We start from the raw sequence: 24,541 nt of genomic DNA on the forward strand, positions 1-24,541 counted from the left end.
AATTCAGAGAGGATCTGCAGCCACTGATACATATAGCCCGCAGAGACGAGCAGGCTAGGTACATGTGGGTGAGACTGAAAGCAGAGACAGCCAGATACCTCTATCTAGCTATTTGCTACTTTCCCCCGAGTACATCAGTTTATGCATCACCCAGAGGACAGTCCCCTTTCTCTATTTTGGATGATGACATATGGGAGTTCTCTAGGGACGGTGACATTATCATCCTAGGGGACTTCAATGCTAGGACTGCCCAATACCAGGCAGTGTTTTATGATACTTCAGAGCAGATGCTAAGAGAGCTAGATGTTGTAGAGACGGGCCTTTCCAAACTATCACACGATGTGGAATATACTGAGTATGGGCGACATCTAATAGACATGGGCACTGCACATGGATTGGCCATCTTGAACGGCCTACAGAGATTTCCTGCTGCGGGAGGTTTTACATGCTTCCCACACAGACATGGAGCCAGCACCAGTGGACTATGTCATGGCACAGCCGAATCTCATCTCTAGTATCCAGGATCTCACAGTTGGGCCCAGACTGATCGGGGTGGCAGTGGATCATGCTCTGGTGTCGATGACCATCTCCTTCCAATTCAGTGTAGCACACAGGCCACGAGTAGAAGCCCTTACTCGCTACACATTCACACGGGAGACGGACTCTGTATACATGGACGGAATCTACAGATACCTATGCACTGAGGACCCGGGGCGACCTCTGGAGGAGCTAACTACTATACTGACACAGACATTACATGAGGCAGCAGCAGAAGCATACCCACACACCCAGCCTGAGCAGAGCCGCCGATCAGGGAGCATGCCTCAGAACAGCTGGTACGATGAGGAAGACTTCAGAGGGAGGTGCTGCTGGGGGACGTCACTCACAAATAGTCACAAATTGACTTCCGACGCCTGGTGCGGCGAAAGAAGAGGGCTTTTTTGGCTCGACTCGAGCAGGATCTATATCAGTTATTCTTGAGTCAGGACTCGCGTGAGGCGTGGCGGCTCTTTCATGAGCAGTCCCCCCCCCCCCCCCCCCCCGCTATTTCCTCCACAGAGATTTGGGGCAGTAGGCATCATCTTTGTACACATTACCTGGACAGCCGCCCCTCCCCAACCCCCCCGATCCATGCCCACACGCATGTGTCTTTTTCACCGCTGAGATGGTGAAGAAAGCTATTGATAGGATGAAGACTGGGAGAGCATATGATCATGATGGCCTAGTCACTGAACAATTCATGCATGCCAAAGACCTACTAGCAGAGCTTCTAGCAGTTATGTTTAACCGTGCCATGTGTGAGGGCCTACCGGACACGTGGAGCCTATCTACGATCGTACCTATCTTCAAATCAGGAGACCCCATGGAGCCTGGGAATTATCACACTATTATGATTGGGCACGCACTGGCACGGTTGTATGCATCCATTCTTGAGCAACAGCTGAGTAGATGGGCAGAGAGCGAAGGAATACGTGCAACTGGGCAGGCAGGATTCAGGAGAGGCTTCTCTACTCTCGACCATATCCTAACACTCAGGGCCATCATCGAGGAAGGCAGATCTCATAGGAGACGGATCTATTGTAGCTTTGTGGACTTCCGCAAAGCTTTCGACACGGTACCCAGAGCTAGACTGATGCGCAGATTACAGGAAATGGGAGTACCCACAGAACTCATTTGGGGGATCATGGCATTGTATAGATCAGTAGTAGGGCATGTACGCACCCCGGAGGGACTTTCTACACCGGTTCACTCCACTATTAGGGTGAAGCAGGGCTGCCCGCTCTCTCCTACTCTTTTCGGTATGTATGTGGATGAGGTTTCTGACTACATTGACAGCAATGGGGATAAAGGTGCTCAGTTGGCAGGGACATGGATTCCACTTTTGTTATATGCTGATGACATAGTGTTGATCTCCGAATCCCCGGAGGGAATGCAACGTCAATTGGATGCTTTGCATACGTTTGCCCACGAAAGTGGTTTGTCTGTCAACCTGGATAAAACCAAGGTTATGGTGTTTAATACCACCCCACAGTGGATCAGGAGGTCAGCACCTACATTCACATACGGCCAAGAGACTGTGGAGTACAGAGACGTTTACACTTACCTTGGAGTGGTTTTTAGCGGACCTGCATTCTCACTCAGAAGAGCAACAGAGACCAGACTTACTAGAGCCCACGCAGCATTGGGTAGATTGGAGAGGATGTGTTCGCAGGTTCAGTTTCAGGAGCCCCGGACGAAGCTCTGGCTCTTTGACACCTTGGTGGCTTCAACATTGCTCTATGGAACCGAGATATGGGGACCTTCACTGGATCACCACGGGAGGCCGGGTCGCTCAGACGGATGGGGGAACATGGAGAAACCTCTCGTCTCTATGATCTCGCGGCTCATTGGGGCCAAGGCATCAGTACCACGGGCCATTATCCGAGCAAAGCTAGTGGACCCCCCACTTGTGGTGGAGGCACTCACCAGATCAGTCTCCTTCATAAACCGCACATGGGAACTTCCTAGAGACAGATATGCTCGCATAGCACTTGAATCCTCTCGACAATTAGCCATACAAGGAGATACAACATGCTGGTATGGGGAGATGACATCATGGTTTCAGGCACATGGGTTCAGCATAGACAGGCTGCCACCATTCCATTACTCATTGGATGCACCATCTCTCACTCTTACACAGTCAGAGATCACCAAGCTCATCCGCCAAGACCTAACCTAGCTAGACACCAGGAGGACATGGATACAACCAGCACAGGAATTGGGCACGAAGATGGCTTTCTACATAGACCACCTTCTCCAGCTTACGGAAGATGGTTTCGTGGCGAGACCCAGATACATGGATACCCACTTGTCTCATGGGATACGATGTGCTATTGGCCAATTACACACATCTTCTCACAAGTTGCGGATTGAGACTGGGAGATACAGCGGAGTACCAGCAGAGGACAGGACATGCCCCTTGTGTAACATGGAACCTAAGACAGAGCTACACTATACATGCCGCTGCCCCGTCTACTACGAGATACGAGGCCGCTTCCATTGCTTGTTCAGAGAGGGTTTTGGACCACTCTCAAGAGTCATGGGATACGAAGATCAGAGATGTCTGGGTTTGTTCTTGCTCGAGCTGCGCAAACACAGAGATAGCTTGATGAATGGCGAGGCTAGCCAGTCTCAAAGACGGATCACAGACTTCTTCAAAGCAGACACGGGACAGCCGCAAGAGCCACTCCCACAGCAGAGCTCCCCCTCGTCTCACACTAGAGGCACACTAATTGACCGAGCAATTGAACTGGGGAAATCCAGGCGCCCGCGATTGCGAAGAACTACACAGCATCGACGGAGGCTACGACAGAAAATTCGGAGCACGCTGGCCAGGCATGCAAGACGCCCGGTCAGACTACTAACCATGGAGGAAATTGATGAGATTCGCCAACGACCGATGCTAGATCTCTTGTCATTCAGCTATCCCAACAAGCCGCCCCCCTATTTTTGCTTAGTTTTTGCTTGGCTCACATCGACCAACTTAGGACCCCATAGAGGCTACAACAAAGGATTCAAGCCATACTCTTTCGTCGTCCAGAGTGCAGATGAAGATGGATCTCTGCTCCCTCCCATATTGTCGTCACATTGTACTACTTAGTTTAGGGTCCCGCAGTATTTATATTTTGTTATCCTAGTTTAATTTATTTTGTTAATCTGACTTTGTATAAGATACACCGCATTGTAACTTTCTGGTCTCATAGGTCACTTTGGCCTTTTGAAGACGTTAATATAACATTACATTTCATTTCTCTCTCTCTCTCTCTCTCTCTCTCTCTCTCTCTCTCTCTCTCTCTCTCTCTCTCTCTCTCTCTCTCGCCATGCCTGCCCGCCACCCTCCTCGCCAGCCTCGCCAGCGCTGCCCCACCGCGCAGCCCCTGCACCCTGTAGCTGTCCACGCGCCACCCCTGTGGCTGCCTGCCCGCTGCTGCTGCTTCATCCCCTGCGCGCGCTGCTGCTGCTGCTGCTGCACCCGCTGTGGCTGACCTGCTGCGACTGCACAGTGCCAAGACTGTAGCACCTGCCGCTGCCCCACTACACCAGGCCCGCTGCCTCACTGCTGCACAAGGCTATAGCCACTGCCGCTGCCCCACTGCACCGAGCCCGCTGCCCCCAACCACACACACACACCACATCCCCCTTCTCCACACACACACCCACACATTCACACTCACATTCAGCCACATACATATCCATACAATCACAGCCACATTTATTCTCATTCTCAACAATGACGAAGGGAGTGAGCAAGGAAGAAATGGGGAAGGAGATGAGCAAACTCGACGACAAGATCAAGGAATACAAGAAGTCATCGGATACCACTCTCAACACCATTATCAACCGGATCTCCAAGCTAGAGAAAGAAGGGGAGACCTATATCAAAGAAAGGGAAGCATGGAAGAAAGAGGAGAGATGGGAGATGGAGGAGGAGCAAGAGAAGGAAGAATGGCGGAAGAAACAAGAGGAATGGGCCAAAGAAAGAGAAGACATGAGGGAGCAAATCGAGCTCCTCAAAGCCTCGATTGCATCCCTCACCCCCGAAGAAGGCGAGATGCACACGGACACGAAGGAAGCCCTCAAAGAAGAACTCACCAAAGCTTTGACCGCTAGCATTGAGGACAAATTGGAGCTACCAAAAATGGGTGGGTCGAAGTAGTCAAGAAGAACATCAAGAAGGAGGCAAGAGAGGAGGAAGTCCTCATTGTGCACACTACCCTTGAGGAAGAGAAGATGAGACAAGCCCGACGCCTCAACATTCACGTCACGGGCATTTTAGTAAAAAAGGCCTCAGCCCCGAGCTTGATGGAAAGGCTTTATGCAAGAAACTCGATACAAGGAAGAGGAATCACCCCCTTTCCTCAAAGCTTGGAAAGCGAGTAAAGATCTCACAAGGAAGAGGGCCCTTATCCTACACTCTCCTCCGAAGAAGCACGGTCTATTTTCCTTCGCAAGAGGGTGATCTTGAGAGGACTCAATGGACCACCTATCTACCTAGAAGATGATCTCACACCAATGCAAGTGACAGACCGACACGCATGCATGCCTAGAGTACACCAAGCTCGCAAGGAGGGGAAGAGGGCTTCATACAGAGATGGCCGAGTCATCATTGATGGCAAGGCGGTAGCATAGGGACTCGCGGCCTATGGGACACTCTACAAGGAGATACGTATGGCAGTTTGGAACTGCAACGGCTCTCTATGGACACACCCAGAGGTGATGCATGGTAGAGACATCATTCTACTCATAGAGACACACGAGAGCTCAGAGAGAGGTCTACCCATAGTACAGGACTATCAATGGGAGTCTACACATAGGAAGTGTACGCGGCACAACACCTCGAGAGGATCTGGCTCAGTAGCAGTCCTCTACCGCCGCTCACTTCACAGCAGGATACAGATAGTAGCACGCGATCCAGAAGCACGATACATGTGGATACGGATTGAGCTATCTGAGGAGCACATCCTCTACATCGCCATATGCTGCTTTGCACCTAGCAGCTCTAGGTTTGCACAGACAGATGGAGGAGAGACAGAGGCGATCCACACACACAGAGAGGAGAGGAGGAGGATGATTCACACTCACCATATGCATGTCTCAAGGAGGAGATCATGGCGTACTCTATATTGGGTGAAGTCTTCCTCAATGGAATTCCAACGCCAGGACACAGAGTAGACAGTGTGATATTTACGACTTCGACGACCCAGAGCTACTCTCCGCCATGGAGGACACGGGGGTAGAGAGGATCTCTAGAGATACCACCACACCCACACCATATGGGAGACACCTACTTCGCTTGGGATCACAGCACCGTCTCGTTATTTATAACGGGATGGCGCAATGGCCATCATCCGTCGGCCTGACTTGTATACCACCATCAGTAGCCAGTGGAGGTAGCACAGTTGATTACATCTTCAACTTCAGAGAGGCAGCCATTTGCTCATCTCTCACAATCCCACCACTACCTATTGGGGCTGACCACGCATATCTCGCCCTATCTCTCACTGGCTCACCCATCCCACATACACCACCTACATCCACACCACACACCACTATACACTTCACACATGAGCTATCCAAAGTTTACTCATCACATGTATATGAGGGGATCTACACCCTCGATACAGACACACCACTCTCTACACTCACTAGCCAGCTCTCCGCAGTCTTACACACCTCAGCCCTCAGCTGCTTTCCACACACTACCCATAGTGGCCGACCCCCACCCTCTGGGACGATACCCCAGAACCAATGGTACAACGGGGAGTGCAAAGATCTATACAGACAACTACGGGCTCAACGAGCCTTAGAGGAGATCCCCAAGAGCGAGGTCAGGCGACAGATGAAGGCCATCACACGCCGTAAACGGCGAGCCTTCGAGGAGGCACACGAGCTTGAGTTATACCACCTTCTCTAAGTACAGACTGCGCCACAGCATGGAGGATTCTCAGAGAGCCACGCCCCACCACCCCCCTGGAGGACCCCCAGGTCTGGCATGATTATGCCGGGCGCTTATACCAGATACCTAGCCAGCCACTGATCCCAGCACCATCTGATCCTCGACCTACCACCTCGACTTTCTTCACATCTAGCATGGTAGAGAGGGCCATCCGACGCCTTCAGCATGGCCGTTCAGCAGATCACACTGGACTACAGAGTGAGCACCTGATATATGCAGCGGACACTCTCCCCCTTGATAGCACGTCTCTTCAACCGCGCTTTGGTTGAGGGACTACCAGAGGAGTGGATTATGCACACCATCATGCCTGTCCACAAATCTGGCGACACCCTGGACCCAAGGAACTACAGGACTATCATGATTGGTCACACATTGGCCAAATTGTACGGGGCAGTTCTTGAGGCAGAGCTTAGCACACATGCAGAGGCATCAGGGATACGAGCACTAGGAGGCAAGCTTTCGACGCACTTTCTCGACTATCGACCACATCTTCGTGCTTCGCTGCCTGATCGATGGAGCGAAAGCACGGAAGAGGAGACTCCACTACTGCTTTGTGGATTTCCGCAAGGCTTTTGACACTATCCCTAGAGAGAGACTCTTTCAGCGCCTTCAGGAGCTACAGATACCATCTGAGATGATATGGGCCATTCATTCTTTGTATGCACAGGTCTTTGGTAGAGTGCGATGCCCAGGTGGACTATCGGATTCCACTGCTAGCACCATTGGGGTGAGGCAAGGATGCCCCCTCTTCCCTACTCTATTTGGTCTCTACATCGACAAGATATCATGTTAGGTCCAACGGAATGAATGTTTGCACTTTGCTAAAGATGAGTGCTCCGAACTGTGCTCAAGGTTCCTTTTGTTCTTATGGAAGGGAGAGCCTTCCGTTCTTAATGAGAGAATGCTATGATCACAAACAAAGTGAATGGACATCGTGCGTGCAAGTGTATGAGACTGAGAGATAGAGAGAGAAAAGAGATACGACACCAGAGACGTTGTAAAACCCTCCTCCGAAGGCCCCACTCTCGTCGGCGAGAGTGGTCTACTTATGATTGCACAAACTGGTACAAACTGAATGCATGGAACTGATGCAAGTCTAGGCTATGTCGGCGATGACGACGGGGATGGCGAAACCGACTTAAGGGCTGAAATCTGCAATCTTTTATCTGCTGTCCAAAAACGCTATGGGCTGAAATCTGAGGTTCTTAAAGGCTGAAAATTGATGGTCCTTCCGGGCTGAATCTGCTACTCCTTAGGGGCTGAACTTGCAGGTGCTTCATTGCTGAAAACGCTGCATTGCTGTGGCTGAAAACTGTCAAAACGCTAGGTATGCTGAGCTTCTTCAAAAACGCTAGGGGATGGGGGGTTTCTGTGGCAATGGTTGTTGATGCAAAAACGCCAGGCTGATGCACTCCAGAAGCGCTAGGGGGGATGGTCTTTGCTTGGAGGAAATCCACCAAGTTCTTGTTGGAGAAGTTGCCTGCTGAGCTTGGCTCCTATTGCCTCTTCTGCCAAATAGTGCTAATCTAGGTTTGCTTATATACAAACTTACTCAATTTGCCCTACGTACTTTCCAACAAAAGTCACTTAAAAATAATAAGTGAAAAATATCAAAAACAGGTAAAATAGGCTAAATGCACTGAAAATTTCCCCTAAAGGATTCTCATGGATTCTGATGGGAATGCTTATGATTATGTTGTGTGCAACCAGAGGATATGCATCTACACTAAGTGACTGGGCATGCATGGTCTACGAATAGACTCACAAAAGTGCCAGATCACTGCTAAATCTAGACCAATTGGACTGACGAAACCCTAATCATGCTGTAGCTTGTCCACGGACACATAGGGTTGGATGTGTCACGTGACATCCCCTCCTTTTCAAAGTGAGGTACTGGTACTGAACTGCATGGCGTCGAGGGAAATCGCCAATAGCATTCAGAATCCTAGAAGGGACTCTTCGCCGGCCCACTCTTATGTGTGGGTCGTGTGGTACTTGAACTTCATAAAGGTCTGCAACGCTTGCTTCTTTGGGCCGCACCGAAAGCGACACAAAGTCTTTTGTGGCTCCTTCAATGCTTCAACTTCGTCGAGAGTCATGCTTCTTTCTTCTTCAAGAATCTCCATGGCTGAAAATTCCTGAAACCACTTCCAACACAAAAACATGAACATACCTATTCCATGTAAAGTGAGTGGAAAAAATCTTGTCTTCCTCAAAGACTGTGCACGCAATGTAGATGAACAAAGAGACAAAGTGACAAACCGTTCAGCAAACACATGCAAACAATGAGATCGATTCTTTCTCTTATTATCTAAATCAATCAAATGTGGCAATTCACAATAGAAATGCCCATGCTTGGTGCTCATACTTTCTTATGCTCTTTCTACGACTGTGTCGTGCCAAGAAAGAGACATGGAATGTGACTTCCTTGAATGCATACTTTTCAACTTTTCATGAACAATCCGCATACATCCGTGCTCATGCTCAACGTACAATATGTCATGCCTAGGGAAAGGGATCACACAAAGACGCTGCTTGTGAGAAATCACATCTTGATCATGCAAATCATCATGCTTGTCATTATCAACCAAATCATCATGCATATCATTATCATTCAATTCATCATGCTTCTCACAATCATGCAAATCATGTGTGTCATGCTTTGGAGAAGAAGAGACTGAGAGAGTCTCCTTTCCCCAAATCTCTTGCATCTATGCCTGAACTTGAGAAAAGAGTCGCCAGAACTCTTTGTTGTGTCGGTCGCTCTGTTCTTGTCTTGCTTTGGCTTCCTTTCTTTCTGCTTCTCTTTCTGCTCTTCTTTCTACGTGTCTGCGTTCCATTTCTGCCATTCTTTCTGCATGTCTTGCTTCGCGTTTTAACTTCCTTTCCATAAACATCTGGTCTAAAGCCTCCATAGGAGTTAGTGCAATCCTTGACATAGATGGGGAAGGGGGAGGGTCGGAAAAACCTCCTGGTGGGGAAAATTCTTCTTCGCCTCTCTCATGCTTATCACCTCCAAGCGAAGTATCGATTCCGCTTCGAGTGATGACCATTCTGAAGTCGTGGGTTCTTGTGGGTTCTTAAGTTCACGAGGAACTTGGGTTCTTGTGGGTGGGGTTCTTGAGGGTCTTGAGGTTCTTGAGGTTTTCTTTCGCTTGCAAACCGTGTTTGAGAAGGATCTTCTCTTCACCCGAGTTCTTCTCTTTTCCACGGGCGCACCCCTTGGCGGCCTTGCGCTCACACCAAGGTTGCTTTTTCCCACCTCAAGTCAATTGGCCGGCCGCTAAGTGCATGGTCCGCTCTCAATGAGTGAAAAGAGGCACAAGTGGAGGCTAGACAAGCCCTTCTTTCCTAAGATTCCTGTCACTCTTCAAAACACGATTGGGAATCGACACGCCCAAGCGAACTTGGGTTCGTGCGACCGCAACAAGCAAAAAAATTTCTTGTGATTCTTGTGGTTCTTTCCTTGAGTGATACAGAACACTGCCAAAGCTCTGATACCAATGTTAGGTGCAACGGAATGAATGTTTGCACTTTGCTCAAGATGAGTGCTCCGAACTGTGCTCAAGGTTCCTTTTGTTCTTATGGAAGGGAGAGCCTTCTGTTCTTAATGAGAGAATGCTATGATCACAAACAAAGTGAATGGACACAGTGCGTGCAAGTGTATGAAATTGAGAGATAGAGAGAGAAGAGAGATACGACACCAGAGACGTTAAACCCTCCTCCGAAGGCCCCACTCTCGTCAGCGAGAGTGGTCTACTTATGATTGCACAAACTCGTACAAACTGAATGCATGGGACTGATGCAAGTCTAGGCTATGTCGGCGATGACGATGGGGATGGTGAGACCGACTTAAGGGCTGAAATCTGCAATCTTTTATCTGCTGTCCAAAAACGCTATGGGCTGAAATCTGAGGTTCTTAAAGGCTGAAAATTGATGGTCCTTCTGGGCTGAATCTGCTACTCCTTAGGGGCTGAACTTGCAGGCGCTTCATTGCTGAAAACGCTGCATCGCTGTGGCTAAAAACTGTCAAAATGCTAGGTATGCTGAGCTTCTTCAAAAGCGCTAGGGGATGGGGGTTTCTGTGGCAATGGTTGCTGATGCAAAAACGCCAGACGGATGCACTCCAGAAGCGCTAGGTGAGGGATGGTCTTTGCTTGGAGGAAATCCACCAAGTTCTTGTTGGAGAAGTTGCCTACTAAGCTTGGCTCCTGCTATAGCTTGTCCACGGACACATAGGGTTGGATGTGTCACATGACATATCAGATTACATTCTACGAGAAGGCGGAGTGGGATCAGACTTAGCAGGTATACCAGTCCATATTATGCTCTATGCTGATGATATCATTCTAGTTTCTGAGACACAGGAGGGACTACAGAGCCACCCTACGAGCCTTGGATATTGATTTCTGCACACATCGAGGGCTCACAGTGAACCTTGGCAAGACCAAGGTCATGATCTTCCACACCTCCAGGACAGTTCGGAGCAGAGCAGTACTCATAGTAGCAGCAGGTGGGCAGGTGATGTGGTTGATTCATATGTATACTTGGGGGTGACTTTCACTGGCGCCACTGGCAGATTTTCCATGGCCTAGGCAGCCCGAGACCGGCTTACACAAGGATATGCAACGCTGGCCACCTTGGAGCGCAGATGCCATAAGGCCCACTTCCAGGAGCCTCGCACCAAGGGGTGGCTTTTTGACAATCTAGTCACACCTGCCATGATGTATGCAACCGCAATATGGGCACCAGGGCTATCAGCATCTTTGTGGTCACAGATAGAGCGCCCACAGATCATCATGATCTCTCGTTTGCTCCACAATAAACCCTCAGTACCACATGACATCATCAGAGCAGAGCTAGTTGCACCTCCGATGCTAGTAGAGGCCCTCTTTCAGACAGTTTGTTTCATCCAGCGCATGCGAGAGCTCCCACCAGACAAACTCACCGGCAGAGCTTTTGAGGCATCGATACAACTGCATCCGGAGGGGGACACGAGGGCATGGTACTCACAGGTCATAGAGTTGTTTACATCCCATGGCTTGGACATCGCGGATCTGCCTCCTTTTCAGTATGATCTTGACTCCCCTCACATACGCCTCTCACACACCGAGAGGAATCGAGTTCTCCGACATGATCTCTGGCAGCTATACGTCAAGGAGAAATGGATTACACCCAGAGAGTCTCTTCCTACGAAGAGACAGTACTACAGAGACCACTTCCTGACCATTCTAGCAAATGAATTCATCCAGAGATCGAGTTACATGGATGTCTACATGCCACATAGAGCATGGGTCGCCATTGGACAGCTCAGAGTATCATCACACCAGCTAGAGATTGAGGCAGGGAGAGCTGCACATGTTCTCAGAGCAGAGAGGATATGCAAACTTTGCACAGCAAAGGTTGAGAACGAGGAGCATTATGTATGCAGATGTAGAGCATATGAGGAGATTAGAGGCAGATATCCGACCTTGTTTGCAGATCAGCCCACCTACATCAGATTTTTGAGTCCAGAGACCCAACAGCAGTTCGGTCGCTTCCTCATAAAGGCACAGTAGCATCGGGACTCCCTCCTCCAGGCGGAATCAGGTATGAGAGATGAGCGCAAGACACAGCTCACTGACTTTTTTCAGAGGCCCACAGCAGCACCATCACCTCCGACCATCCAGAGAGGAGTGACTCTGCAGCAGGCTTAGGAGGTCCAAGCTCGCAGACGCCCACATAACCATGGACTTAGGGCACCTCATCTACACCAGAGAGAGATTCAGGAGATCGAGGAGCACTACTATAGATCTTTAAAGGAGCGACGCATTCGAGCTTTCGTAGATCCAACCGCCATCTTACGCGGATTGTTCACACCCTATCCGCCATCTTACACGGATTACATCCTGACTATGGGACTGGATGGAGCTAGAGATAGGATAGCATCTCATGTTTGTACTTACCCAAGCATATAGGTTTGCATCTTTCCCCAGTTTTGGCGCTCCCTCCCCACCCTTGTATCACTTACCTCCTCCCCCAGTCATTACACAGGATAGCTTACTTTTACTTTTGTACCTTTTAACCTTTATGGATACATAGAGGTACCCACCTCATGTACTTTGATTTGTCTCATAGGCCGACTTCGGCCTTTTTATAGACATTAAAAATCTCTCTCTCTCTCTCTCTCTCTCTCTCTCTCTCTCTCTCTCTCTCTCTCTCTCTCTCTCTCTCTCTCTGTGTGTGTGTGTGTGCGTGTGCGGAGGAGGAGGTTATAGAGAGATTAAAGAACATACTGAATACTGAATTTTAATCTTAAATCAGCAAATTAATGAGAAATTCACTGATTTTCATCAAAAATCAGTAAAATTAATAAAAAGCTTTTGATTTTCAGCAATCCCCATCTGTCAAATTGCTGATTTCTATCAAAAATCAGCAAAAGAACACTAATTTTCACTTGCAAACATGCTTACAAGAAGAAAAACAAACAATTTCAGCAATTAATCATTAAAAATTATGTGATATTGAGGTCATCCGACTTGAACCGATCCATAGGTGTGCACGTGGTCCTTCCTGCAGCCAAAGCCAGCTCTGATACTATGAAACAAATGCGGGGAGAGGATCTCCCGGCTACATAGACCGCCTACAAACACGAGTCGGACGAACTACCCGACCATAGCCACCATCCAGTAGCACGGGCGTGCTGGGGCAGTGTCCGAGGACGTACGCGTGGGCTTGTAAGAACGAGCGTCCCATGCCACCCGGCCTCACCTCCTCGAGATGACCTTGCGCACTCCTAGCCTCACAGACTAACCATTGGCACTCTGCCAGTGGGGGTCGATAACTACAAATGAGGCCCTGGTCTCCCTTTTATAATAGTGGCCGACCAAACTGGCCGGGTTCACAATACTTCCGTCCAGACACAGAACAACGAACGCCCATCCCGACGGTGTCTTAGACCGGATCCCCTCTCCTGTGAGTGGGACATAACACACGCACACACAGATTCCACACAATAGACACGAAGTGACGGAGTTATACTCCAAAATATTCTCGCCCCAAACCTTGGCACGCCTTTCTTCACAGACCTTAAAAGTTGATCCCCAGGGAGCAAAGTAATAGAGAGCAATGTATCATCACCTTCGTGTGTCGATAAGGATCCATTGCAATTGTATGCCACCATGTGCATCTCTGTGCAAGGTATCTCATAGGCCGAGTGTCCCTATTCGGCGATCTTGCCATCAATGATTAGTCAACCATCATGGTATATGGCTCTCTTGCCCTCTTTGCAGGCATGTAGGACACGTAGCATGCATGATCGTCTATGCTCTATAAGCATCCATGTAAAGTTGTCATAAAGTGAAAATGGGGTCGGCAGCTAACATCACCCTCTTCCGCAAGAAAGCAATCCTCTCTCTCTCATTGTGAAATTGTAGAATACGAGGCCTCTTCTTGGTTGTCTTTGCCAGCTATCCAAGATTTGCGCGCACGGGGGGGGGGGGGGGGGGGGGGGGGGGGGGGGGGGGGGGGGGGGGGGGGGGGGGAGCGATGTTGTTTGAGGGGTATGTGTGTTAAAGCTCTGCGCGGTAGGGGTAGGACTGCATGCACTACAAGGGCACAACGGTTAAGCCTCAGCGCGGTAGGGGTAGGGCTGCATGTACTGCAAGGGTGCAGCCCGCTCTGGGGCATAATGGGGGGTGGTTGGGCGCGTGCAGCAAAAGGCAGCGAGAGGCTGAATGCACCAGCAAATGAAAGCAGAAGGCCTGGCTGACAACAGCTGCACGCACGAAGTTTGGCAACTACTGGCAGGGTAACAGGTGCAGGGAGGGCAGCGAACATGAGGCATCTCTCTCTCCACACGTGGACACACACTTGTAAATAAACAACCAAGTATGATCGACAGCTAAAAAACTTCAACACTTAATTGAGAGTCTCCAACATTGACACGATGATGCATACCTTGGAAACCCAATGAGAGCAACTCGCCCATGTCCAAATTTTGTTACTTCAAATCCATCTCCCGCACCTGATGAACCCTGAACATTTCACCACAGGGCCATCGTTAAAATCATCTCACAAACTTGAAAACCCAACAAAACATTTAGGTCAATGAAGAACCTTGGGGGGTTCAAGAAGTTGCGTCCTCAACTTGGCAAGTTTAGCTTTCAGCTGCCCCAGATGGTACTCTGAAAAAAGCACCATGCCAAACACTTAGAATAAAAGGTACAAGACGATGGAACATAAAAATACATTGATAGCTTTAGTTATCATACTAAGCACTTTAAGCACAAGCTTTATATATGTACAAATCAATACACAGTACGTTTTTTATCAAGAGGGTGTGTGTGTGTGTGTTCCTAACACTTGAAATGAAAGCTACAGACAGTGGAACATAAACATATCATACTGAGCGCACTTGTAAGCACAAGCTTTATTTTGGATGAATATGCATGTTCAAATCAAGAAAAAAGTGTGTGCGTGTGCGTGCATGTGTGTGTGTGTGTGTGTGTGTGTGTGTGTGTGTGTGTGTGCGCGCGCGCATACCTGCTCATGTACCTGTATGGACGCGAGCGCGCGAGAGAGAGAGGGGGGGGGGGAGAGGAATTCCTCTGCCTTTGACATTGTTACAGCCTAGCATAATGATCATAGGAATCTATCTAACACCAACTAACTCGAAAGACTATAATTTAAATAGTTTGTTGAATTATCAAATTACTAAAAAGGTAGCACACTAATACCAATTTCTTCATTTAGTCTTGCCATGGATCAAGACCAATCACGAATTGACTGGGAATGTATGTGATCAAAGAGAACATTAATTTGAGGCATCTAAGCAGAAGATATCTTTTGAAAGATCCAAACGATAATCGAGGTCTTCAGCTCATTATGTATTCCTTGATCAAAAACTGGATAATTTGTGGCCATATCAAAATGGAAGTAAAAGTTTCACGCTGTGCAGCTTTTGTTTCCAAGTTTCCCAATTTCCCTCGACAATCTTTGTTAGCCCATGCTCAGGATTTGGCCACAAAGTATCAATTAATAAATAAATCGATGAATGAAACAACTCAAAAGAAAGTTTCTAAACCGTGAGGTGTGCTAGAAAGAATCGGTATGTCTGACATCAACTACTTTTAAGACTCGTGTAGCTTTTACATTCTCCAAAAATGCACGTTGGCAGAGTATCTGAATGCCTCACTACTTATTGAATCAACTCCCCAAACACATTGTCAAGCAATTAAACACATTGTGATTATAGACACAAGTTGTAACCAACTGGAGCTAATCAAGAGAAGCACCGCAAGAGGCACCTACGTTGAAAGGCAGTGCTCCTGAGAGGGGAACTCCACCCACTGTCAACCAACCATGAATGCAGTCATGCAGCACCTCCTAGTCATCACGACTCAGAGGAGCACCAGTATGTGGAAGAGGAAGTTGAAGAGGACATCAAAGATGTTGAGATCAAAGAAGCGGAGGATTATGATGAGAACGGACATGCATAGCAGTCCGACACACGACCAGATCCTACCAAGCTTCAGGACAGGGCTAGGCAGGCCGAAGTTGATCTTTTCATGGAGCATCTTCTTATTTATTCTCGAGATCCACAATATGTGGGACACATTGATGTTCAACCGATGAACACAGCAATGGATAGGGGTGGTCGACACTCGAAACCTTGGTTGAAAGTGAGAATTGAAGGTGAAAGCGACCAAACCTTCCAATAACAAAGGGATCCAACTCAGTTGTTGGCCAGCAGCAATTGATGCACATGCACATGCTGGATTTTGCACCATCAAATTTTCCTGACTTGTGTTCCCTCGAACATTAAGAATAGGATCTGAAGTCTGCTCCGACAGTGCTTTCTGTCTTCCTCGGTAAGTGCTATGTCACTCTGGCAGGCATCTGGACGCAGAGTCTTGGGTAGTTGTACCTTTGCGAAGCAATAATAACGAAATACCGAAAGGGTGCTAGTCTTTGGGGCCAGTGCGTCTTGGCTAGGAGCTCCGCCGAGCCATGTCGACTCTCTCTCTCTCTCTCTCTCTCTCTCTCTCTCTCTCTCTCTCTCTCTCACATCGATTTTGTTTGTGTGTTGCTATTGATTTCTTGCTTGGAGTGTCCAAGCCTGTAACAGTGGTATCACGGCTCAGAACGATTCTCCTACGGAGTATCTGATACTTTCTGCGACACACATGGGTTCCCGCAGAGAATCTGACAAGGACAACACCCCTTCGATAGTTGGTCTACGCGGAGATGAAGAAAAGGTGAATCCTAGCATTGGAACAGAAGAAACCAACGAAGATTTTGAAAAAATTTCCGAGCAGTCAGGAGATTTTGGAAAATTTCCGGTGGAGAATCTCGACAGAGTAGAGTACAGACGTCAATTAGACACGTGGATCAAAAGATTGCTCAAGTACTCCATAGACCCGAAATGTGTGAATCACATGAAAAATTACCTGCTTGATGAGGTTCACTCCAGATGGTGAGAGGCTGCTCATCTGCCTTTCAAGTCGGTAATGAGACAGAAAGAAAAGCCGAGTTCAAAAAAGCAGAAACTGTACTTGCAAAAAGAGTTTGACAAAGCTCTTGAAAAAGAGACAAATCAATGGATGAAAAGCTTAAAGCACTCTCGGAAGAAGAAGAAATATGCAAATTCCCCTGGTTATTTGGGCCGGAAGTCGACTTTCAAGGTAGTAAGCAAATCCAAAAAGCGTGTTCGTTTCAAGGATGACCCAAATTTTTCTTCGTCTTCAAAGAGTTCTGACAGTTCGTCGTCCCCTCATTCCAAAGAGGATGGGAAAAAGCTGAAGAGAAGAAAAAGCAAGAAAGCAAATTTTGAGAAAAGTCTAGAAGGCACAGGGAGCCATCTAGCAATACAGAGGAGGAGACTTGATCCTCTGCTAATAGTTCAAACAGTGAGAAAAGAACAAGGAGTTCAAGGATGGATGTCAAGCAATGATCAATCAAGTTTGACACGTTTTCAAGCTACTAGGACACCCATCGAGCCTTGAATTCATTCAGTAATTTGACGTCGCCTTCTCAGGAGGTCGTTTCTCATAACAATCCAAGGTACGAAGGGCGGCATCCTACTCGAAAGGATATGCACAAACACGGTGGTCTACTCTGTTGTTGTGCAAAGAAGCACCTAAAGAAGTAGGTAAAATTCAAGACAGTTTTCACTTCTGCCTGGATAACGGAAAACTATGAAGAAGATGTCATCACGGTTTGGCATAATCTGAGAATGAATAAGCAAGATAGTTTGGAATCTGGATGACTACTACCAATGTCCTCGTTTCAGAGGATCACTTTGAAGGACCAGGTTGAGCGGTTTTGCTATGAATTGCCAAAAGAGATTCAACGATATTGTCTGTAAAAGAAGTCCGTCTCCATTCAGAGACTTATGGAACATGCCAAGCAAGGTTTTGGTATGCATGCCTGCTCATTGACCAGTCCTACAGACAAGCCAATGTCCACCTCAACGAGGCAAGAGTCTTCCAAGGAAAACAAAGAACCAAGAGAACCGGATGATAGTTCATCACAGGATTCCGAAGAAGGGAATCAACTCATAGTGAATCCGAGGGTTCTGAAGAAGCAAGGGAATCAATTGATGGTTCATTAGAGAATTCTGAGGATTCAAAATGAGGTGTTAGTGGACAGGGGAGGCCAACGGGGCTACCAATAGGTCACAGGGCACAAGAAAAGAACAAAAAGGTAAGCTAGGTCCACCAGATAATTTGGTCAAGGGCACTTTTTGGCTCCCGATGGAAAGTGGATGGAGGAGGAAAACATCCCATATTCTCTTTAGTTTTGAGTTGTACCTTGAAGCTTTTGGATTATTAGCAATGTCTATGCCAAAAGTTACCGATGAATCAGCAAGTTGAATCTCGTGTGGTACGGATTGCACAAGAGAGAAGCCACTTCACTCCTTTGTCACAGAATGCCTAGATAGAATAAAGTCACTAATTTCTCAATTAGATTTTAGGGATAATAGGCTGACAGTATTTTGCGGAATGAATTTATGAAAATATGTACATTGAACTGAAGATTTCCTTGATTGAACTCAAGCCATGTGCTCTTTTATGTGTGTATTGCTAGAGACATGTAGAGAAAGATGAAATGTTTGCACCATTTTGCCTAATGAATGATTTAAGCTTAGTGCATCTAGACATCTCCTAGAGATCAGCGAGATCTAGATGTGATGGTTGAGTGAATTTGAAATGAATGAGATTTTAGTGCGTCAAAATTTCAATTTGGATGAGATGATTGGATATTGTTGTGAATGCATCAAGAGCTCCGGAAGGATGAGATGGTTGCAAAGTGATCTAGGTGCATGAAGAGTTGTGGACAAGATGAAATGGCTAGATTGAAAGATTGAAACACACTCTTGATTGTGAACTAAGCGAGTGATTATGTGTACTGCATACTATGCAAATGCCTTGTCTTGTGGGGATGGTCATGGGCATTGTTTGCTTGAAATGTGAAAATAAAGGATATGAATGTGATAGTAACAAGATTTAGCAGATCAAGACATCCATGAAAAGACCAGTGCGGTCTGGATGTGATTGCTAAATAGGTTACAATGATCATGATTTGTATGTGAGACCCTCGACAGAAATGTGATTGATCAGTGACTCATGTCTGTGTAGAAGTGTTGAATTCATGGAGTCTAGTGCATGAGTACATAGAGTCAGTGACTATTGAAAAAAGTTTCTGTCCTTTGGCTTTTTTGCACGCATAATCGAGGGCGATTACAAATCTTAAAGAGGGGGTACGTCACAAAGTGATGATGTGGGGTGCCCAACTAGAAAGAACTAGCTGAGAAGACCAGAGGAACTGAATTTTGAAAGTGTGGCCGAGGGGCCTAAACAGAAAGGGTATATAAAAAACCCTAACCCTACCGACTTTGGACACCGACCTAGGGGCCTAATACCTAAAAACTCCCAAAGCGAATTGTGCATGCCACGTGGCACTGCTGTACGGGTTTCTCTGTTTTGCGCTGGCAGCTTTTGGCAGATTTCGTGTGGCCTTTTGAGGGCAGATTGGGGCTCTGCTTTTGGGCATCCCTTGTACTGTTTATAAGGACCCTTGGGGCCTCACTTTGAAGAGCATTTGGACATAGAGTCTCGGAGAAAAGGACCCTTGGATAGTTGCACGTTTGCGAAGCAATGATAAAGAAATATCGAAAGGGGCGCCAGTCTTTGGGGCCAGCGCATCTTGGCTCAGAACTCCGCCGTGACGTATGTCCTCGCCTTTCTCTCTCTCTCTAGTCAAGTTTCAGTTATTTGCAACTTTCGTTTGTGTGTTGCTATTGATTTTTCGCTTGGAGTGTCCAAGTCTGTAACATGCTCCGCCCCATCTTTCTTAGAGTTTCTATGGAGTGTAGATCCCCACCTATGATTGCTGACTCGATCATCCATTGAAGGATATCATGTGGACACACCTTCATGCACTTTCAAATTGGGGCTTGAAGACCTACCTCAAACTTTCTCTTCTCCTCATCCGATATCTTCATAAAAGGTGTAACCTTCAGAAGAACCGACCAAAACTTTTCCACATAAGCTATAACTCGCTCATGTTCTTTTTGTGAAAGCCTGTCCCAAATTGACAGTTCCATCATCCGTTGAGGGGTATCATGTGGATATACCTTCATGCTTTCAAAAGGGTTGAAGACTTGTTTCAAACTTCTCCTCATCCAATATCTTCATAAGGTCGTGGGTTTTTTATGGATGTGGGTCAAAGCATTTTTATTGCTCCCCTATATGGGGAGAGGGGGTTGTGCAAAGCCTTGTATTCTCTTGTAAGCAAATTGCCCGTAGGGCTTATCCACACTATCTCTTCATTTTCTTACTCTAGCATTTTTCTCTGTCCTCTTCTCTCTCCACCACGCCTTCCACTGCACTTTGAGGTGGTATCAAAGGCTAGACTTGACGACACCTAGTCAATCCAAAGCACAAGGAGTCGTTGTTGGAGGCTGCATTCTTAGGCCAAAAGGAGGGCGACTTGTGGCTGCGTTTTTGTTGCAAGACCTGTGCTTTTTAGCCGGTTTTTGCCCAAGGAGTGTTGCCGATTTTGAGCATGGAGTTGGACAAGATCCTAGCTGTGTTTTGAAGACACTCAAGAGAGACGGTTCGTGCCATGTACATTTGCAAATTTTCAGCCAGCTGGTTGGAATTCTTTTGCGGCAGAGGGGGCTCATTTTGGACCAATTTCAGCCGGTGTACCTGCCCTTGCTGAGGAGATTGGAGATCCCTTTCGACGTGAGGTGGCTTGCAACCTTTCTACCTGTCTACAGAAGATTGCTTTGCGACCTTGACATATCTTGATGATGGCACCAAAGAAGAATGTTGCGAAGAATTCTCATGATGGGGATGTTGAAGAATAAGTCTACGAAGATACTCGATGATGCCTGGGGCGTTTGCGAAAGTCTACTCATAGCAAGGAGTTGCAGAAGTTACTTGAGAGGAAGATTTCAGTCTTGCCAATGTTTCCACATACCGAAAGTTGGTTGCCACCAACTACCAGACGTGAAGGTGATTATGTAGGGCCTAGGCAGTATTTGAGACCTACGACCTTATCTCCATGGTGCTCGACAAGATTGAGCAGCCAAAGGCTCCTATGAACGGGTATCTTTCTTCCAAGGAAGTGGAGAAGCCTGCATAGCTTCTCAACAGGCATGGGATCAGCTTAATACAAAGATCCAGTCTTTTATCATCCTCAATTGTACGCAAAAGGCGTCATGTTCGAAGTATGGCTAATGCTCGAGCTATTGAACCACTTGGAGCAAGTTCACAATAGACTGGTGTCTATGACGAGAGCTCGCCCGGAGGTACAATTGTGTACTATGAACCTCGGCAGTCGAAGTCCATGAAGGCTCATATTGAGAAGATGCAGTACAGGATTCTTTAGGCAAGGAAGTTAATCTCTTCGAAAGATATGGCTACAATCTTCATGATGCATTTGATTCCCGAGTACAATGCTTTCTATTCATTCTTGATTACTTCGAGGACCAATGATGGGAAAAGATTGTTCCCATGGTGTTCAATCAGGAGGTTCGGATTCGGAGGGGCTTAGGGGCCCTAGCTGGACAATCGTCCAAGAAAGGAGCAAAAGCAAAAGGCACAGAAGGATGATACTTTTACAGCTTGTGAGAGATCCAAGGAGGAGGTGATACGTCATAAGTGTGGAGAACAAGGGCATCTTCAGAGGACTTGCCTGAAGAAGCCATATTCCGATTCGGAATCTAGTGAGGGAGCTCCTGTTGCACCTATTCCTACTTTTACACACTTGGTTCACCTACCTTCATCTTCATCATGACTCACAAAGACTTGCATATGGATAGCACACTTGTCACATTTATTTAAAAGCATTGGGCTCATGTGGTTGCCCGTACTTCCTTGGTAGAACCTATAGGATCTATTTGGTCTTTGGAGGATGGTGTGGCAGACGAGTCAAAGGTTGTACATCTTTGTGATACATCATACTCGAGCACGTAACGTGCATGTTGGCTTCTAGCATTGTGAGCCGGACTCTGGAGCAAAATGGTTCAACTAGTTCCCAGAGGAGGCATGGCTATAACGGTTAACCTATAGTTATGGATCACATGGCCACACGGCATGATGTACAAGCGGAGGAGCGATAGCCTCAAGGTTTCTAGAGCCTGGCAGACTTTGCCATTGGAGGACACAATTGTCTATCCTAGGCCCTATGGTATTCTATAGAGAGGTGTGCTTGATGCAATGGTGGACTAGACTTGCAAATTCCTTTGTCAATCTTGGAGGCCCTAGATTTCTTGTGTACCTAGGATCTGAGAGGGGGTGTTAAGAGTTTTGGAGGTCATTTTTTGGGTTTGTGGGTTTTCCCTAGATTGGGTCAGGCATTTTTGTTGCTCCCCTACTATGAGGAGGAGGAGGCGCGTGGAGGGGGGCGAAGGGGGGGAGGACATTTTGGCAATGTGTTGTGCAAAGCCTTGTATTCTCTTGTTAGCATATTCCCCCATTGGACTTGTCCGCACTCATGTTTTTCTCTCTCCTCTCTCTCCCACGTGTTACTGTCACGACACCTTCCTCTGCACTTTGACAAGCCTGTCCCAATTTGACGGCTAAAGTGTACATCCTAATAACATACTTTGTTTCACGTTGCACATCCAATAGGCAGCTAAGAGGTTGCAAAACCAAACCATACTTAATTTACTTATTCTAGAAAGTTGAGGTTACAAAGTCGATTTTACATGGACGAGAAGCTAACCATGATAGCTAGAACTTCCCATCTCTCTCTATTGTGTTTGACATAAGCTTAGCTACTTGAAAGGGTTCATCCTCTAGGATAGAATATTGAACACGGCGTGTGTGAATTACATTTGAAAAGCGTGTGTACCTCCACAATTGATCAGTGTGCCCAACGAATCAGAGGGTCAGGATTTACTAATGCCAAGCATTTGAATATAATCCTCGTCAAGTATGTGTGTGAGTGTGTGTGCACACATGCGTGTGTTTAGAAATAGCTTGACTGCAAGACTTTCCTTGAGATTATCCAAGAATGAATATTTTGCAACACATATTTCCAGCTCGTAATTGATCACCGTTGTGTTTTTCATGCCAGTAAGTATGGGTCCATTCAACTAATATCCTGAGATTTATTAAAAACATAATTGATCTAAATTATTCAATCTGCTCTTGTAAGCCACTGATCATAGTTCTGAATGGTGTGTACGTGAAGGACTAGCAGAGCATGCATGGCTCATGATCCAAAGCATTTGTATGTCTGTGCAACGCACAAGGTTGTTTGTGCAGGGAATGTACGGGTGCGTGCATCTCTCGCTTTCTGTATGTGTAAATGTGAATGTGTGTGTGTGTGTGTGTGTGTGTGTGTGTGTGTGTGTACCTGTAGCTTTATTCTTCTGGGTGCGAGCCATCTCGGCTTCAATCTCCTTGATTTTCTCGATAATGCCCATTTTGCTGTCTGTCTTGTAAAATTGAGCTCACTGGCGACAGACAACACGGTTACGGCCAGCGAGCTCTGCGAGCTAAGAGACCCCTCTCTCTCTCTCTCTCTCTCTCTCTCTCTCTCTCGACAAAGTCGACTGAAAAGAGTATGGAGCACAAATAAAACCTTTGCATTAGTGTGTGAAATCCTTCGCACTAAGTAACGCCTATATTTAATGAGGGGGATAGTAATGGGATCGATGGTCAGGGTTGGGGGGCGGGATCTCGAGGCGCACTAAACCTGGCCAGCGGGAAAAACGAGGCACATCGTCAGAAAAATGAGGGGCACTAAACCCATCCAACAAAAAAAACGAGGCACACCGTCAAGATTTGAATCACTGACCTCGCAGTCTACGTTTAGGGTCACATAGGCTAACCACCTCACCCGCACGCACATTGTGTATCCCAAACCGTTTGTAATATTGTGAGTTGATATGCATTTTCCCATGTTGTCCAGGTTTAGTGTGTATTCAGGTTTAGTTTTTTAGCAGTCCAGGTTTAGTGTGTGTCCAGGTTTAGTTTTTGAGCAGACATCTGCGGGGCTGCGATCTTTTCGGTCTTCGTGCATGAACTTCCCCGCCCTTGATCCCATTACCCACCCCCCTTAAATATAGGTGTCACTTAGTGTTGAGGGTGTGAAGTGGCCACGAGAGTCCCTGCGTATGGTTATCAGCATGCTAAGCATGCCTGGACATAGGTGTTTGAATGTTGTATTTGCTTCAAATGTTTCATGAAGCCCACAGGAGTCCTCACCTTGCTAAGAGTGCAATGGCAAAGGAATTTCTAAATGTTAAGAAGCCAAAGTAAGCATGCTACAGCGTTTGTCTACAGATTTGCCTTCAATCAACTGCATTGACTCAATTGTCAGAAGTAAAGTCCAATTTTGATTGATTGCGATTCAAATAAGATTAACTAGCAAGGTTGATCAAATTGCTTTCGTTGCTTGTGAGGTAGTTCAAGTGAAGTTTCATGTTTCTATTCAATGTGTTTTTCATATACTTTGTGGAGGGTACTTGGACAATTGGTGAAGTTCCTAAGCATTACAAATTTTTTTCTCAATGCATTTCCCCGTTGCTTGCATTTTTCATTT

The 24,541-nt window shown here is 47.0% G+C and overlaps 1 protein-coding gene and 1 pseudogene across 1 annotated transcript in view; one reads left to right on the forward strand and one right to left on the reverse strand.

The window, feature by feature from the left end:
- LOC147444598 (developmentally-regulated G protein 1) overlaps positions 1–23,566 on the reverse strand; it is a 63,053-nt gene extending 39,487 nt beyond the window's left edge. The window contains exons 1-3 of the mRNA XM_086527145.1: positions 23,351–23,566; positions 14,594–14,661; positions 14,435–14,511 (exon numbers count right to left, since the gene is read on the reverse strand). Of these exons, the coding sequence (XP_086383271.1) occupies positions 14,435–14,511; positions 14,594–14,661; positions 23,351–23,420 (215 nt within the window). The 5' untranslated portion in view covers positions 23,421–23,566. The remainder of the gene's footprint in view (positions 1–14,434; positions 14,512–14,593; positions 14,662–23,350) is intronic.
- On the forward strand, positions 4,271–12,354 carry LOC147444599 (uncharacterized; annotated as a pseudogene).
- Positions 23,567–24,541: the final 975 nt, after the last annotated feature.

Source organism: Adiantum capillus-veneris, chromosome 13, assembly GCF_014529385.1.
Source record: "Adiantum capillus-veneris isolate H3 chromosome 13, ASM1452938v2, whole genome shotgun sequence".
In the NCBI taxonomy this organism is placed as follows: domain Eukaryota; kingdom Viridiplantae; phylum Streptophyta; class Polypodiopsida; order Polypodiales; family Pteridaceae; genus Adiantum; species Adiantum capillus-veneris.